General features: G+C 45.5%; 1 protein-coding gene across 3 annotated transcripts in view; it reads left to right on the top strand.

Annotated features, from left to right (window-relative positions):
* Positions 1-14059, top strand: part of NAB1 (NGFI-A binding protein 1) — a 30125-nt gene extending 16066 nt beyond the window's left edge. For all 3 annotated transcript variants that reach the window (XM_064157720.1, XM_064157729.1, XM_064157714.1), the window contains 4 exons: positions 3321-3431; positions 7193-7334; positions 9547-9696; positions 11303-14059. In XM_064157720.1, coding sequence (XP_064013790.1) covers positions 3321-3431; positions 7193-7334; positions 9547-9696; positions 11303-11397 — 498 coding nt within the window. In that variant the 3' untranslated portion in view covers positions 11398-14059. The remainder of the gene's footprint in view (positions 1-3320; positions 3432-7192; positions 7335-9546; positions 9697-11302) is intronic.
* Positions 14060-18477: the final 4418 nt, after the last annotated feature.

The following is an 18477-nucleotide window of genomic DNA, read 5'->3' as shown; positions in this document are numbered from 1 at the left end:
GGAATTTGGAAGCACGTTATTAAAAAGGAGGCTGTAGCTTCTAAGTCTGCTCTGGACGGGTGACTAGGGGATGGAAACAGGTGCAGAGCAAGGATCATGTCTGCATGGATGTTGCGGGTCGGGGGCACCCCTTATTTTGTCATCGTTTGTGACTCAGTCCCAGCTCTGCTCAAAGCAATGAGCTGTTGTGGCTCAGAAAGAAAAACAAGGCTTGGGTGTCTCACAGAGGGAAAGGCTATTCCTTACTGCTGCTGCTTTGCATTAAGGTTAGTGAAGTTCTCCTTCAGAGCCACTGCCAACAGCCAAGAGAACAAAGAAAGGGGGCTTTAGAATAGTCTTCTGTGGTAGAAAGGGATTGTTCTGTGTGTCATTGTCTGCGTTCAGCTGAACAAGAGGGGTGGGGAGAGCTGAGAAAGCTGATTTCAGGGAGCTTGGTGGGAGTTGAGAGCACAGACAGGAGGACCTGAGCTGAGGCTGTGAGGAAGTGTCTTCCTTCCATGCCAGTAGAGGTGGAGAGTAGAGGAAAGTCCTACCTCTGCCACAAAAGAAAGTTGAAAAGAAAACCAGTCAAGTGTGTGATTTGTATTTTGTGATTTCTTTCTTCCACATATTCAGTAAAAGCAGTAGAAGCTCCTGTTTGCATAGGAAAAATGTCATTAGAGGGAGCGAGAAAGTGCTTGTGGGACTGAGAACATCTGCTGCACGAAGCTGCTTGAAAAACAACTGAGAAACAGCACAGCAAACCAAAAAATGCTGCGCTGCATGCAGTGAACCACGCAGCAAGGAGGAACCTCCAGGCAGGCTGAGTGCTGAGCAGAATGTCCCTGGTCCTTGCTGACAGGGCAGCATGGAGAAAAACGTGGAGGCAGTCGTGGGGGAGGGCTCGGAGAAAGGTAATCCAGTCATCGTTGTCTGTGAGTGGTGTGCCAGACTGATGGGTGGCAGTGATGGCATCGGGCAGCCAACCCTGCTTTGGGAAAGCAGCCTTTGGTTCTGTGTTGGCAAGTGATCACAAATAGGTTCTAAAGAGCCACCTTACCTGTTCTCTTGCAAAAATAGGATCCTGAGTGATAGGGGTTTGTGATGCAGTTTGTCATCTTCCTACACACGATCATCCTCCTCTCGCAGACAAATTCAAGTCTAAGGATAAAAATGGTCAGTGCTGAGGGAAGTGTGCTCCCAAGCCTTTTGTTCCTAGAGGATGAGGTTTTGTGGCAGGTTGGGAAGTTTTGCATACCTATGTGATGTTTATTTTTACCCTGAGGAGTGTATTGGGTGGATAAAAGTTAGATGCAGTGCTCAGACAAGATCTATTTGTTCTTTTTCTGAGCATAAAGAGTAGCTTTATTTGCGTTATGTTGCCCTGAGGATCTGACCACCGCTCTTGCAGAGTCAGTGGGCAGCCTGGCATGGACATGGACCTTTTCTTTGTAGCCTGGGCTGGATCAAAAGGAGTGTAGCCAGCATATCAAGTGAGGTGATTCTGCCCCTTTACTCTGCTCTTGTGGGACCTCCACTTCAAATACTGCATCCATTTCTGGTGTCCTCATCATAAGGCGGACGTGAAACTGTTGGAGCAAGTTCAGAGGAAGGGCACAAAGGTGATCCAAGGAGTGGAGCACCTCTGCTATTGGGATAGGCTGAGAGAAGTGGGGTTGTTCAGCCTGGAGAAAGGAAGACTCCAGGGCAACCTTACCTAAAGGGAGCCTACAGAAAGGTGCAGAGGGACTTTTCCATAAGGGTGTCTAGTGACAGGACCAGGGGGAATGGTTTGAAGCTGAGAGTAGGTTTAGACTGGTTTCTTCAGTATGAGGGTGGCGAGACTCTGGAATAGGTTGTCCTGAGTGGTTGTGGATGCCTCCTGCCTGGAGGCATTCCAGGTAGATTGGATGAGGCTTTAGGCAACCAAGTCTAGTTAAGTGGCATCCCTACCCACGGCAGGAGGTTGGAGTAGATGATCTGTGAGGTCCCTTCCAACCTGAGCCATGCTGTGATTCCCTGTGTTGTTAGCCTGAAAGATGGCTGCTCTTCTTCTGGGGCTGTAACACTTTGGTGCAGCTATGGCCAAAAATGTCACTGTTTACACACATAAGCCTCTAGAGTCAGGGCAGCAGACCTGCTTTTGTGTCCTGTTGGTACTTGGGTCTGCAGAGCCTCAGTGACAGATGTCACCACTCTGGGGCTTGGATCTGTGATCTCTAGCTTCCTCTCATGTTCTAGGAGTCACCTGTACGGTGCTTTTGTAGATATTTCTGGATGTTCCTCTGTTTTAAATGAGCTTTTTTATCCGAGCAGGATAAATTTTTCATCTTGAACCTTTGCTTCGATGATTAATTTATTTTAATGGAGTCTGGCAGGCTTTCACAGGAACTTCAGTTGCTTTATTGGTGCATACGCAAGCTGCAAAAGAGATTTGCATGTCATAAGCTCTTGAGACTGAAGGAATTCTTGAATCATGAATTCTCATAGGATATGAAGTCTTTGCTACTCTACTTTTAAGATGGCGATATTTCAGTGCGCGATGCTAGGATAGTCTCTGTGTGAAATACGTTGAGTTTCAGGAGGCATTGCTCAGTTTTTCAAGGTTAGCATATCCAGCTGCTATGCTTTCATAGGTTCATAGAATGGTTTGGGATGGAAGGGATCTTAAAGATCATCTAGTTCCAACCCTCCTGCTATGGGCAGGGACATCTCCTGCTAGACCTGTCCAGCCTGGCCTTGTACACCTCCAAGGAGGGGGCATCCATAGCCTCTCTGGGCAGCCTGTCCCAGTGTCTCACCACCCACACTATAAAGGATTTTTTCCTAACCTGCAGTCTGAATGCATCAGCTGAGAGGGTATACAATAAAAACGCTCTGAATAACCTAACCAGGACTGATGCTTATTTTTGGTGAGCTATGGGCAAGAACAGGCAGCTCCTGGCCTAGCTGCTTCTCAACTACATATTTAAACTTGATTTCCTAAGAGTCTCCAGGACTGCATTACGTAACAAGTGGCAGAAACCATGGGACTAAGTCTGCCTTGTAAGGCTGAAGATTAGCTATTTTCATGTCAGTGACAACAGTAGTCTGAATTCACCTGAAGCTGTGAAGGATGAGTTATGATCGTGCCTGCCATTTTAGATACATAGCAGTTGTAGAGGGGCCCTGTGTGTTCTGTGCACATACTTGAATGGCTAACTTGAATGGCAGCCCAGAATTTCCACAGTTGTTCAGGACTATGGAGTTTGGGTTTGTTGTTTTTTTTTCTTTTGAGTGTACAGAAAGGGTGAAGAAAAATCAATAATCTATTCCCCTTGATGTTTGGTTTCTTCTTACAGGATGGTTACCCTGATTTCCAGGACACGGCCCAGACCCTCTATCAGCAGGACAAAATGCCACTTGCTTTGGCTAAAGGAAAGAGTGAGGACTCAACAGCTCTCAATTCTCAGGTAAACCCACTACACTGAATAATCCAGGTCATGTCTTCCTGCATTGCTTTTGATGACTAATTACCATAATTTTCTCAAAGGCTACCTTGCTTAGCTGTGATTGCATCACTCTTAATGTGGGTTTGCCTTCTGAAACTGTTCTGACACACTGCTGCAGCTCTACCCTTGTTAGTTCCAAGGAGGTAAGATCTAGCATAGTAGGCTTGAAAATCTGTGACGTGCCTGCCTGTTGGGAGCAAGCAGGATACTACTGGTACAGCACAAGCTGTGTGGCTTGTGTTATTAGCTATAAATGGAAAGTTCAAGCTGCCGAGTCTAGAGGAATAGAGTAGGCGATCTTGGAGTCCTCAGCTCTGACGTTTCTTGTGAGAAGAAATACAAATAAGTGTTGGAAATAGAGAACCTCTGGATTCATAGATTCGTGGAAGGGACCTTAAAAATCATCTAGCTCCAACTCCCCGGCTGTGAGCCACTAGACCAGGTTGCGCAAGGCTGGGGGCATCCATCACCTCCCTGGGCAACCTGTTCTGTTATCTCCCCATCCCAGCTGTAAAGAATTTCTTCCTAACCTCCAATCTGAATCTGCCCTCCTCAAGCTTCATTCAATTCCCTCTCATCCTATCACTACAAGTGCTTGTCAAAAGCTCCTCCCCAGCTTTCTTGTAGGCCCCTTCAGATACTGGAAGTCCACTCTGCATTCGCCCCAGAGCCTTCTCTTCTCCAGGCTGAACATCCCCAGCTCTCTCAGTTTGTCCCCATAGGGGAGATTCTCCATCCCTCTGATTATCTTTGTGGCTCTGCTCTGGCACTGCTCCAGCAGTTCAGTGTCTCTCTTATGCAGGGGGATCCTTACTCAAGGGGATGTTTCCTTTCTAACTAACAGTGTTGGAAGTGTAGAGGTTTTGAGTATCCAAAAAGCTTTTTGTGAATGAAGAGAGGTTTCTGATTCTTCTTTTGTCTTTCCTGTAGTGTATCCCGGCCTTGAGGCAAAATGCACATCATCTACTAGTTGTTGCCAAGGAGGGATTTTGTGCTAAGTTCCAGCCAGTTCATTTTGTGTGGCTGGTTTGAGCAAGTATAATCACCAAGTTTTCATGTAAGGTGACATATAGGAGCTCTATTCCCCTTTTATGAGATGTGTTACTGTCCTTTACCCTCTCCTGTTACAAAGTGCTGTTCAATCATAGAAAGCTGCTTCTGAGGAGGCATCAAAAAGCAGTTATGCTGCGTGTTCTGATTTGACACTGTGATTAAATTGACTTGATTTTTGTAAGCTTATTTCATCTTTTACATGCCTTAGAAGTTTTCATTGTTTACTGCTATGTAGCAGTGGTTAGAGATTTGTTTTAAGCTTAAATAGAGCTTGTAGAGTTTTAAGCAACTCTACAGGTTTTCTGTGAGGATCAGAAGCATCACTGCAGTTTGAAATTAATGGTTTCATCCCAATTAAACAACAGAGATGGTGGATGAGGAATAACTTACTCTTTTTAAAAAATACTTTACAATTGAAGACTTTTAACAAGAGTTACAGAATAGCAAAATTAAAGCACACTTGGAAGTGAACTGCTTGAAAATAGTATCCTGGGCTGCATCCAAAGCACTGCGACCAACAGCATGAGGGAGGTGATTCTCTCCCTCTACTCTGCTCTTCTGAGACACCCAGGCCTTCTGGGACCCCCAGCATATGAGGGACATGGAACTGCTGGAACAGGGCCAGAAGAGAGCCAAAAAGATCTTCAGAGGGCTGGAGAACCTTCCCTATGGGGACAGGCCAAGGGAGTTGGGGTTGTTCAGCCTGGAGAAAAGAAGGCTCCTTAGAGCAGCCTTCCAGTACCTAAAGGGGGCTTACCAAAAAAATGGAAAGGGACTGTTTACAAGGGCCTGTTTTGACAGGACAAGGGGGAATGGATTGAAGCTTGAGGAGGGGAGATTTAGACTGGGGATTAGGAAGAAATTCTTTACGGTGTGTGTGGTGAGACGTGGGAACAGGTTGCTCAGGGAGGTCATGGATGCCACATCCATAGCGGTGTTCAGAGCCAGGCTGGAAGAGACATTGAGCATCCAGTTCTACTGGAAGATGTCCCTGCCCATGGCAGGGAGGTTGGAACTAGGTAATCTCTAATGTCTCTTCTAATCTAAATCATTCTGTGGATCTATGACAATAGTTTCCTTTCTTAACCAACCTCTCAAGACCAAGCTTGAGCTATTGGTGGTGTTCTGCAGAACCTGATGAGCTCTAAGCCAAAGTATGGATGATGTCATTGGCCTGCTGTCAGAGTTGTTACTGTGCTGAAAATGCTTAGGTTTTGCTGGTCTCTTATGCTGTCATTATATATTCAACTTGGAGAAGAGAAAGCTGCAGGGAGACCTTAGAGCAGCCTTGCAGTATATGAAGTGGGCTACAGGAGAGCTGGAAAAGGACTTCTTACGGAGGCATGGAGTGACAGAATGAGGGGGAATGGCTTGAAGAAGCCGCTTTTACATCAGACATTAGGAAGAAATTCATCCCTGTAATGAGGATGGTGAGACACTGGAACAGGCTGCCCAGAGAAGTGATGGAGGCTCCAGGCCTCGAAGTATTGAAAGGCAGGTTGGATGGGGCCTTGAGTAAGGTGGTCTAGGTGAAGGTGTCCCTGCCTCTGGCATGGAGGTTGGAAGTCGATGATCTTTAAGGTCCCTTCCAATCCAAATTATCTTATGGTTCTCTTTGCAAATGTGGAGGTCTGCTGAATAAGCAGACTTTCTTGGGAAGTCAGAGCTTTCATCACCTCCAGAGGAGAGTTCAGTGCTCTGCAGTTAGTAGGCCTCTCTGTGGATGGTGACAGTGATGGCATTACCTGAATGAGACGGCTTTTTTTCCCTATCAGTTGCAGATGTTAAGAACAGAAAAGGTTCAACCTTAGGTTCCACAATCAACTTTCTTGACTGGCGATTTTGCTGGGACTTCTTTTCTTTTTTTCCTTTCCTCCTCTTTTTTTTTAATTGCAAGATGCTTATTTACATTTTTAAGAACAAGATGATATGGAAAGTTAGATTTCTCTTGGCATTCAAGTCAATGACAAACATTCAGACGCCATTCCCTCCCACATTGTGCTGCATTGTTTAGCTTCACTCTCTAGAGGTGTATAGGTCTTGTTCTTCTTCTAGACAGACATTTCACACCTTTATCCCCCACAAACATACTGTCATCCTACACTTTCAGAATGGCAGATTTTTAAGCTTGTGTAGTGCTGTTGCCTAAAATAAAGATTCCAAGATGCCTGCTGAAATCTTGGCATAAGTTTTGAGCAGATGTTGCCGTTGCTCTTGGAATACTTTTTGCATTACATTGTGAAGGCACACATTTGAATAGTACTAACTGGGTAATTAAGACATTATCCTTTGCTTTTCTTGAGATTCTCTTCACATAACCTGTAGTCCTAAAATGCAGAAAGTGATTCTATTTGTGTTTTTTTTTTGTTTTGATGAGGAACAGACTCTTAAACGTTGCCTTTTCTTCATGGATGAACTTCCAGCAGCTTGCATTTGAAGTGCCTTCGAATGACTCAGATGTACAATATGAAAATCTTAATGGGTGCAAAAATATTTTGTTTGCTCCATGGTTTTGAAGAAACTGTAAAGCACACATCTGTACATATGAGTCAACAAAAAAACTATGTCTAGGCTGCTAGTCTTATCATGTGATACTCTTTTTTTCCCTGTGTTTTGACTTGCTATATGTATGTACATAGAGAGAAATTCTTCCTTTGCTTTATTTTCAGTCAGAAAAGGTGATGGCAAAACAGATGGAGTTTCTCTGCAACCAGGCTGTATTAGAGAGACGTCTTTCCACAGGATGTTACAGACAAAACTCAGAGGAGCACAGCCCCAATGGCATGTCACTAGATAACGCTGATGGACAAGGTACAGTAGCTTCCAGGCGTGATGTTGCTGCCAGAAAACACAGCTGATGTTATGCAACCCTTGTCAATGGTGTTATCTATCTAGCATGGAACACTGAGTGGCCGAGACAAAATCTCTGCCTTGAAGTGCTTGCAGTCTAAATAATGCCATCAGATGTGCAGGCAGGTTCTGCTCGCTTGCTCTGATGCATCTTGCCCAAGGGATGACGTGGGGAGGGCAGAAAGTGGGGTGCACGGCTATTCTGGCATGAGCTTCAATAAGGCCAAATGCCTGGTCCTCCACTTGGGTCACAACACCAAGCAACACTACAGGCTTGGGGCAGTGCAGCTGGATTGCCACCTGGCAGAAGGGGACCTGAGAGTGGTAATAGACAAACAACAATGTGAGCGAGCAATGTGCTCAGGTGGCAAAGAAAGCCAGTGGCATCCTGGCTGGGATTAGAAATGCATTGTCCAGCAGGGATAGGGAGGTGATTGTCCCCTTGGACTCAGCTCTGGTGAGGCCACACCTTGAGTATTGTATTCAGTTTTGGCCACCTCATTACAAGAAGGATATGGAGGTGCTGGAGCAAGTGCAGAGGAGGGCAATGAAGCTGGGGAAGGGCCTGGAGAATAAATCTTATGAGGAGTGACTGAGGGAGCTGGTGCCTGTTAGTGTGAAAAAGAGGAGGCTGTGGGGAGACCTCAGCTGCTGGTTTCTTCTCACAGGTAGTTAGTGATAGAACAAGAGGGAATGGCCTCAGGCTGCCACTGGGTAGGTTTAAGTTGGACATTAGGAAACATTTTTTCCCAGCAAAAGTGGTGAGGCATTGTAATGGGCTGCCCAGGAAGGTGGTGGAGTCACCAACCCTGGACGTGTTTAAAAAGTCGTTTGGCTGTGGTGCTTGGGGATATGGTTTAGGGTGAGCCTTGTAGAGTAAAGGTACTGGTTGAACTTCGTGATCCTGGAGGTCTTTTCCAACCAGAATGTTTCTGTGATTCCTGAGAGTTGAACTTGATTCTGGCTTTAGCTTAAGATTTGAAAACAGGGCAGAATGTTGCATTTCAGTGGTTTTCTTGATTTGTTGAAGCTGAAAGTAAAACAAGTAAGACAGTTGTTTTGTTTACCTTGTTTGTGCAGTCAAGGAACAAAACTTGAGAAGTTTGCTGTGTAGATTTCTTTGTAACTAAGATTCTAATGATGTCCTTAGTAGCTTGCTTATTCCTCAAAAAGCTTACAGTTTAGTGATTATTCCTTTGATTTACCAACTGGTTTCTCCTTAGCTTAAATGAATTTTAGGAGTGTTTGTTTTGTTTGAGAGCTTTCTGATTGAGTTGTTTGTTTGTTTGTTTGTTTTACTGTTGTGAAATGAAGCAAAATGTTATAAAACACAAGAAATGCAACCACAAGTTCTTGTGTCTGGTTTTTTGTTTGTTTAAGGCTTGTTAAGGAGGAGGAAGAGAAGCAATAGAGGGAGGAAGGTAAGGGAACTGATGAAAGAAAGCTTTCAAACAGCTTCTCTTTGGTTTTTGTGTCTGGTTTTTTTTTTGTTTGTTTAAATCTTGTTGAGGAGGGAGAGAAGCAGTAGAGAGAGGAAAGTAAGAGAACTGATGAAAGAAAGTCTTAAAACAGCTTTTCATTGGTCAAGTGATGTGGTACACAAATAGGTAGGGAGAATTAAGTGTGTGGATGGCACAAGCTTCTTGAACATAGAAGGTTCCACGTTAGCATGAGGAGAAACTTCTTTAGAGAGGGTTGACAGAGCCCTGGGACAGGCTGCCCAGAGAGGTTGTGGAGTCTCCTTTCTCTGGAGACTTTCAAAACCCACCTGGATGCATTCCTGTGCAAACTACCCTAGGTGATCCTGCCTTGGCAGGGGAATTGGATTTGATGATCTCTGGAGGTCCCTTCCAACCTCTAATATTCTGTGGTTCATAGGGCAGTGGGAGATGGAATGGTTAGGATCTCAAAGGGATTGTGCAGTGGGGGTGGAAAATTTTAGGATCTCCAAGGGGTTTTTGAGCAGAAGAAGAGGTTTTCACTGGTTTGGGGGTTTATTTTGGCTGTCAGTGTCTTTGGTGTAGCAGCATGTTCACATAAGCCTTGCTCTGCTAAGAACTCTTTCTCCGAGCAGCTGGAATTTAGGATACTCTTTTGCCGATGGAATTAGCATGTCCTTGGGTCATGTTTAGTCCTACTTTGCTTTTAATGCATGGATGTTTCACTGGCACAGGTGAGAGACCGCTGAACCTGCGGATGCCCAGCCTGCCAAGCAGGCAGCTGCAGCACATTGCACTCAACGGAGAGCAGCACATTGGCAAACCTCTGTGCAGTGACTTGATCCGGCTTTACCCCAGCGGGGAGGCAAAGTCCCAGTCCTCAGGTTAGTGCTGTCCCCTGCACTTCCTTACCCACCACTTCTTACAAAGCCTGGGGTGAACCTAGGAATGCATGGTGTCTCTGAGGGAAGGAGATGGTGGCTTAGCCTAGCATGCTTAGTGTGTAACCTTCTTAATTAAGGCTTTGAACCAAACTTGGAGAGGAATGTTATTTGCTAATCTGGGATCAGATGGAGTATTATTTGGGAAAGGCATAGGGGATGTAGGTTTAAGTAAGCAAGTTCTGGCTTGTGTCTGTCCTCAGAGAGCCCTATTGATCCAAACTACTGCTGTTAAATCCTTAGACTGCTGTCATTTTAATGCAATTGGATTCACTATGTATAAGGCAATCAGACACTTAGGAAAAGACTCTTACTCTGGTTTAGAAGGACCTGGCAGGGTGAACCAAATCGTGCAGTAGGCCTTTTGAACTGGGTTTCCCATTCACTGACTTGTGCTCATGGGCAATCTTGTCATTTACTTCTGGCACTGGGAAAAACTGATTCTGAGACAGCAAGAATCCTTTCTGAGGTCCATATGGGTGATGTCATTTTAATCCATGGTGCACTGAGATAAAGCCAGGAATTCCTTCAGAGACATAAGGAAGGAGTTGGGTCTCTTCAGCCTCAAGAAGAGGAGGCTTCAGGCAGACCTTAGAGCTGCCTTCCAGTATTTGAAGAGGGCTAAAGGAGAGCTGGAGGGCAGTTTATCACAAAGGCATGGAGTGGCAGGGCAAGGTTGTAATGGCTTCAAACTGGAAGAAGCTCAACATAGATCAGACATTAAGAAAAAATGTATCCCTGTGATGAGGATGGTGAGACTCTGGAACCACTCTGAGAAGTGGTGGAGGCCCCAAGCCTTGGAATTGTTGAAAGCCATGTTGGATGGGGCCTTGAGCAAGGTGTTCTAGGAGGAGGTGTCCCTACTCATGGCAGGGGGTTTGGAATTACATCATCTTTGATGTCCTTTCCAACCCAAACCATTCTGTGATTCTTGAGACTTTGGGAACTCTAGGGGTAATAAAATCCCACTTGAGTCTGGAAGATGCATTGGGAAAGGTTATTTGAACGCCCAGCTGTAAAAGTAGTTACTTTGAAAACTGAGCAGGGTTTTGCATCTTGCCTTGAGCAATCTGCTCTAGTGGAAGGTGTCTCTGCCCATTACAGGGGATTTGGAACTAGATGATCTTCCAAGGTTCCTTCCAACCTATAAACCATCTTAGGACTCTTACCTTCGGTAACTTGCAATATTAGCTCACCTCTTTTACAGTTTGTCCAATCCCAGTAATAATTCACTCAGTGAAGCATCTATCTGGTGGGGTTTTTTTCTGCTGGTTCCCTTTCAGAATGCAAGCAAAGAGTGCATCTCCACTGAGCCCTGAGAGAGCTGAAGTAAATCTGCAATGATTACTCTGTCATCACTGCAGTGTAACTGAAGTGGTTCTAACCCAGCTGGGTTAAAGCCTGAGAGGGGGAGGCAGAATTTATGGCTTCAACTGTTAGGATCCATATGATTCATGGGCCTTTTTCTTGAGCTAAGAACAGAATATCTTTGCTTCCAAGCATTGTTTTTAACACCTTTTTTTTCCTTTTCTTTCTCTTCTTGATGCAGAAGGCCTTGGTATTTTAAAGGATTTTCCTCATTCTGCTTTCAACAACAACATAGAAAGGAAGGTCATAAAAACAGAACCAGAAGACACAAGATAGTCATTCTGCTCTGGAAAACGGCGTCACAACAAAGAATGGAAACTTCACAAGAGAGAAAAACAAACAAAAACCAGCCTTAATAACCAGTGTTGCCTCATTCAAATAAGAGATTTCAATAGCCAAAGCCTAAGAACTGGTCCAGCAATCTGCGGAAACAGGGAAGCAAGAGACACTGCAAACTCCAAACAGGCGTACAGGTGGATAAACATTCCTGTAAAAGTGGTTTTATAACGTGGGAAGGCTCACAAATTAATATTGTGGGTCTTCATATTATTTAAGAATGTATTATGTATTTGTATAACTTATCAAAGTAAATCTAGATGTCAGGACGTGTATTGAGTCCAGTAGATGTGGCTACAGTTCATTTTACTTGAAATTTCAATGTCTACTTCTAAGTGTACCTAGCATAGATACGGTTGTTAAAATATTTTGACTTACAAATCCTGGGAGAATTAGAAATGTAAACCTCGTGGCACAATTAACAACAAGTTTGTAACAATATTTGTAGAGGAGGAAAAAAAAAGACAAGTAAAAAAAAAAAAAAAGAAGAAAAAGCAAATGGAAAACACATTCAATATGTCATGTTTTAAAATGTTATGTGGATATAGCATTCGATAGACCTAGACCCTGCCTCTGTATTATAGCAGACACCTAACTACAGTTACATCACTTGGAATGGTTTCAGCAGCCTTTGTGTAACACACTTAACAGCATAATACCTACCTACAGTTCAGGGGTGGAGAAAATGCCAGGGTATGGAAGACTCCACGTGGTTGAGAAAAGTTGTGTTGGGATATACTGCACCATTCCTAACGACCTCATTTGGTAGGAAACCCAAGAGACCCAAGTAGCGTGAGCAGGGCTGCCAAAATTGTGATTCAGACCATGAGGACTTTCTGTGCATCTTGAGAAAAAAAAAAATTAAAAATCAAATCAAATGCATTCTAAGTGTGGCAGAGGTGAACTCAGATACATCTGTGTAAAAGGTTGCACTTGACATCCGGAACCCATCAGATCTGTTGGAGGAGAGAGAGACAAGGCGTTAGGTTCTTCACGTGCCGCTCCTCATGAAGTGCTGTCCAGCCCTGATGATTCTATGAATATCCCGTATGCTGCATACAGGATGCCAATACCTTTCTTTGTGTGTGCTGAAGTAACAGCTGTGCTCTTTATTTATTTGACAGTTGGGTTGTTTTTGTACGTGTTCCTTTTTGCAGGTGTCATTTTCTTACCCAAGGAGAAATGGTCAGCATATAAGTCTGGAATTTACCCTGGTGTGGGTGTGTGTGCAGGCAGGCTCCCTCAAGAAGATCTGCTTTCCTGCAGTCCAAACTGTTACATGCCTTGTTTTTTGAGCAGAGGGGTTTTTCTTGTTCTGGAGGGAGAAGGGAGGGCTGAAGAGAGCAAGTCACCACGTCAGTGGGTAAACCACCTTCACATTCGGGTGTGTGCTACATGTTCACATTTCAGTCTGTGTCCTAGATGTGTGTTAAGGATCCGGTCGCAGTCCGTGTCAGCAAAACGTGAGCTGAAATGTCTACACTGCAGTCTCTTATCACTGTACCTAATGATTTTATCACTTTGGATTTGTGGAACAAGACGCTTTATAGTAGAAACACCAGTAAACAACTTTTTATACTATTAAAATGTTTGGTTTTATATGAAAAAACACACTGTTTGTTGAACTGTATGGTACTGTTTCACTTACTGAAGTATCTAAGCAACAGAGTGGGCATCTTTGCTGTTAGAAATAAGAGATTGGCTGTGTAGTTCTATTTCCTCTTTCCTGTTGTGTCAGCTGGTAATACAGATGAGATGTTCCTCTGGTTTGTAACCTTAGCCAGTGCCCCAGTGCAGTAGCTGAGTAGCTTTCATGAGATGCGTAAGGAACCTGTTAAAGGACAGCTTATGGTTTGAACTGTGCAGCTTAAATGGTAGAAGGTACCAAGCAACAATACTTTCAGAAATGCAGGAAACATTCTGAGTTTGGTTTTGGTTGGGTTGTTTGGTTGTTGTTTTTTTAATCCCCCCAACGTCCAGCATGATCAGAAGTCATGCGTGGATCACGGAAGAAGCTCTTCAGCTTTCCAGTCTGAAGGCAGTTACAGTGAGAGGAAGGAAAAAAAGACCTTGCTGAGCAGCACACCATGTCAGTTGAGCCCAGAATTTATTTTGTAAACACTAATGTATGAGATTTGCTATAAATTAAAAGTTATATAGCAGTTCTTATTTTTGAGTTGTAAATAGAGTACTTTGTGTGGATTGTCTCTAGGATGATATTTCAGTTCATAGTCCAACAGGCCATTTCAGTCTCAATAAGCTGGAAGCAGTTCCTCTATTTTGTTTTTACTGGTCTGCAGCTGTATGATTTATTTTTTAATCTGGGAAGGTCTGGAGGGGGTGGGGGTGGGAGGTACATTCCAAGATTGCACATACATCAGGTAATAGCAAATACTCAAGCGTTGGTCTTTCCATGACAAAGGTCTTGGTGGACTGCAACTCGGCCAGCCTCGAGTCGCAGGTGGAGGCTTGCCCTCACCTGCTCTCAAAGGGTTGCTGGATTCAGGGTACTCTGGATCAAACAGCAGCCCTGCAAACAATGCCTGTTCTTATTCACATGTTTATATTGTTGCTTACCAAATAAAATTCACCGTGAGAACTCTCCAGTTTCCCCGGGGTTTTCCTGCTTTTAAGTTTAATTGTGTTTTCTACAAGGAGATGTTAATTTGCTGGGGATAGGGGAGGAGTTTGAACTGAAGCTTTCACTTGAGGAAGCCTTTTCCTGCTCTTATGGTTGAATCCTTATTTATAGGGTGTCCTTGCTTTATGTTTGACAGCCTGTGGGGTTTTAGTGGGCCAAGGCTAAAGCTCAGGGTCGCCAGCCCCTGCACTCCTGCTTTTGCCTGGACTTTGCATGAGAAGGCAAAGCTAGATGGTGCTCCAGGCACTTAGAAGTGGGCTGTAGGTCTTCGGGAGGCACAGCATCACTGCCCTGCCCTGTGGGTGCCCTCAACAGTTCTTTTGGTGGTCCACCATGTTTCAACACCTGGTAAACGGTGGCCCACATCACCAGTCAACTATCCTTGGAGGTTAGAAACTCAGTGGGAGATGGGGAGTTGTAAAAAGGGAAGAGAAATAGACTAGGGAGCAAAAAGAGCAGAGCCCCACCAAAACTCAAAAACTTCCAGGTTGCTGAGAGGGTGTAGAAGTCAGGTGTGATTTGGAATAGGACAATTCACTCACCCCAGTGAAGCAAGGTACAATCCCCATGTCTTGCCCCATCCTAGAGAACGTTAACTATGGGAAACTGGAACGAATGCCTTAATGCTTCCTGGGCTTTGTTTGCACTTCCAGTGTGATCTTGCCCTCTTCTGGGAGAGGAAATAGAAGCAAGGGGCGAGGCACTGGTGTCTGGAAGGGCAGGGTTGGGACAGAATATACCAGAAGTAGTTTGCTGACTTTCCAGACCGCATGCAATTGGAAAAAACTTCATGTATGTGTATATGTATAGACAATTTTTTTTCACGCTTAATCTGAGCCAAGAAGGACATGGGCCTGATGGACCAGGTCCCGAGAAGGGCCACAAAGATGACTTGGGGGTGGAACACCCCTCCTATGAGGATAGGCTGAGAAAGCTGGGGTTGTTCAGCTTCGAAAAGGCTCCAAGGAGACCTAATAGCAGCCTTCAGTAGCTGAAGGGGGCCTACAAGAAGGCTTCAGAGGGACTGTTTATGAAGGCCTGCAGCGATAGGATGAGAGGCAGTTGTTTGAAATGAGAGAAGAGCAGATCTAGATTGAATGTGAGAAACAAGTTCTTTACCATAAGGGTGATGGAACACTGGAACAGATTGCCCAGGGAGGTGATTGGGGCCCCATTCCTGCCGATACTCAGGCTCAAGACTGAGCAACCTGATTTAGTTGAGGATGTTTCTGCTGACTGCAGAGGGTTGGACTAGATGACCTTTGGAGGTGCCTTCCAACCCAAACTAGTCTATGATTCTGTGAAGTTCAATAAAGCACAGAGATGCTGAACAGACATGGTCCTGCTAGGGCCCAGAGGCGTGTGTCAGACTCATCAGGTTCAGTGTCTCATCACAGTGCTGTGAAGCTCAGCATTGGGAGGGCCATGCTTTTAAAGTGCTCTTGGGTTAAATAACTATTAGAGAAAGGTCATTAATGTTAACCTGACATTTCAGGAGCTGCCTGGTGCTCCTGCAGCCAAAAAAATCCACTGGTTACCTTTTTATTGCTGACTACCTGCCTAAAGCTCCTGCGTCGTTCTCTAAGCAATTTATGTCAGGGTCAGCAGGGAAAGCACCTGCTCACGGCTGTGACCTTGCCAGCAGCTGCACAACTCATTCCCTCTGCTTTTCCTTTTGGAAATACAGAAAGCTCAAACACCAGGCTTGGATACGGTGATGAAATGTCTTCTGACAGCCCCCTCTTTGAAGCACTGATGCCAGAGCATCGCTGTGAGGAGGAGAGTCCAAATGACATAGGGCTGATCAGCATGGGGAAGAGCAGATTGAGACGAGATCATCTCAAGGCTGATCCATAGCTCAAGGGCAGGGTGCAAGAGGATGAGGCTAGGCTCTTTTTCAGTGGTGCCCAGTGACAAGACAAGGAGCAGTGAGCACAAAATCGAGAGCATGAAGTTCCACCAAAACATGAAGAAAACACAGACTCACAGTAACATCCAGGTTGGAGAAGACCCTCAGGAGCACCAAGTCCAACCTATAACCCTACTCTACAAGATTTGCCTTAAACCATATCCCCAAGCACCACATCCAGATGACCCTTAAATGCATCCAGGGTTGGTGACTCGACCACCTCCCTGGGCAGGTCACTCCATTGCCTGACCATTCTCTTTGAAAAACTTTTTCCTAATGTCCAGTGTAAACCTCCCCAGTCTCTGCTTGAGGCCATTCTGCTTTGTTCTGTCTCCAATTACTTGTGAGAAGAGACCATGAGCAGTCTCTCCACAATGTCCCTTCAGGTAGCTGTAGACAGCAATGAGGTCTCCCCTAAGCCTTCTCTTTTTCAAACTAAACTAAAACTTTTTTCTTTGTAAGGGTGCTGGAGCCCTGGAACAAGTTGCATGTAGAAGTTGTGGAGTCTCCTTTTGTGGGTAGATTCCAAACCCTCCTGGACATTGTGATCCTGGATAACCTGCTATGGTTGACCCTGCTTTAGCAGAGGGCTTGGACTGGGTGATCCCCAGAGATGCCTTCCGACCTCTACCATGCCAGGATTCTGTTACTGCAACAACTGGGATTTGGTACCACTTTGACTTGCAGATGGGCTCCTGGGGCGGTGCATAGAGTACAGTGTGCCCGGGGTACCCCATTCTGCTCCTTCCCTTGAGCAGGGACCAATTTCCCAGCTGAAAAAGCAGCAGTGGTATCCATATCACCTTCCTGCTGGCTGCAGGTGGGCTGTGCTGTGGTTTTGGGGTGCCAGCTGGTTGCGGGACTTGTCTGCTCCTGCAGGCATGGCTCTGGTGGGGCCAGGAGGGGTTGCACTGCTTTGCTGTGGAGATTGCTGTCGGTCTTCTTAAGCGGCAGAATGAGGAGAAATGCCATGAGGCTCTTTTCTGCTGTACAGAAGGGTTGAAAAGATGTTGTGCTGCAGTGATTCAGTGGGGAAAGGATAAATCCCTCACATACACCTACACACCACCACGAGAAAGAACTCCGTGGGCAGGGAAGGAGCAGAACATGAAATATGAATTTCCTCGAGCTGCTTGGGAGTGATGGCTTTCCAGAGCCCTTCCTCCAGTGGCTCTGCACTCTCCCTGCCCAGCTTCACCAGCATGAAGGTCTGCCCCTGGTCAGGAAAGAACCCCAGGCAGGGCTGCTTGCCCTGCCCCATTGCTTGCACCTGCAGCCTTCAGGAAGGCTGAGATTCCTTCTCACATGAGTTGGGGCTACAAATCCTTCTGAAGGAGATGGACCAGTGCTGGCCGTCCTTCCTTCTGTAAGCTCACAGCTCCAACAAGTAGCAGCCCAAGGGCTGATGGATATGGCTTCCACTATGGAAAATCTTGGAAAGCCCTAAGGTAGGTTACTGTCAAGGCCTTAGGTCATGAGGTGGTGCCCCAGACCACTGCTCGCCCCCAGTCCATTGCCCCCAGCCCAATCTATGGCATCCCTGACCTTCTGTTCTTTGGGGAATTCCACAAGGACTACTGCTCTGTGGGGAACGGCGCTGCTGTTGGGGGTGTTGAAAGGGCCAAGGAATGCTTCTACCCTTGGAACAAAATATTTGAAGGTCTTCAAATTGTGTTCATCTGAGACAGGCACCAGGCTGCAGTGGTGCAGGGACTCTGCTGAGCTTGGTGCACGTGTGGAGTGCCCCAGCAAGGCAAAGGCGGCTGCTTCTGGTTTGGGTGGATTTAATTTACACTGCATGGGCTTTCATTCCACTTTGTTTGCTTTCTTAAATATTTTATCTTGCTTCTCAGTGAATTTGAAATCCTCCTGTATCTGTGGAGCATGTGTGTCTGCACTTAATTTCCTATTACCCTGGGGATTTGTGACAGCTTCATTCTCTCAGCTAGTTAGAAAATTATTTAATCACCCTGGAAAATCCTGTGTAGCCAAAAAAAAAAAAAAGTCTTGTGCTTGCTTACAACTCAGCTGTAAACTGGTGGTGCAAACCAGGGCAGGGCTGGGCTGTAAGGCTGCATGGCATTGGACTGGATGATCTTGGAGGTCTCTTCCAACCCGGTTGATTCTATGATTCTATGGCAGCCTCCATTGAAATCACAGAATGTTAGGGGTTGGAAGTGACCCTGAAAGGTCACTGAATCCAACCCCCTCCCTGCCAGAGCAGCATTGCCTAGTGTAGGTCACACAGGAATGTCTCCAGAGAAGGAGACTCCACAACCATTCTGGGTAGCCTGTTCCAGGGCTCTGTTACACTCATGGTGGAAAAGTTTTTCCTTATGTTCATGTGGAACCTCCTTTGCTCCAGCTTGACCCATTGCCCCTTGTCCTACCATGGCACATCACTGAGCAGAGCCTGGCTCTGTCCTCCTGACACTGCACTTCACATCTTTATAAACATGGATGAGGTCAC

Source organism: Pogoniulus pusillus, chromosome 2 (assembly GCF_015220805.1).
Source record: "Pogoniulus pusillus isolate bPogPus1 chromosome 2, bPogPus1.pri, whole genome shotgun sequence".
In the NCBI taxonomy this organism is placed as follows: domain Eukaryota; kingdom Metazoa; phylum Chordata; class Aves; order Piciformes; family Lybiidae; genus Pogoniulus; species Pogoniulus pusillus.
This window is presented reverse-complemented; position numbering and strand designations above follow the sequence as displayed.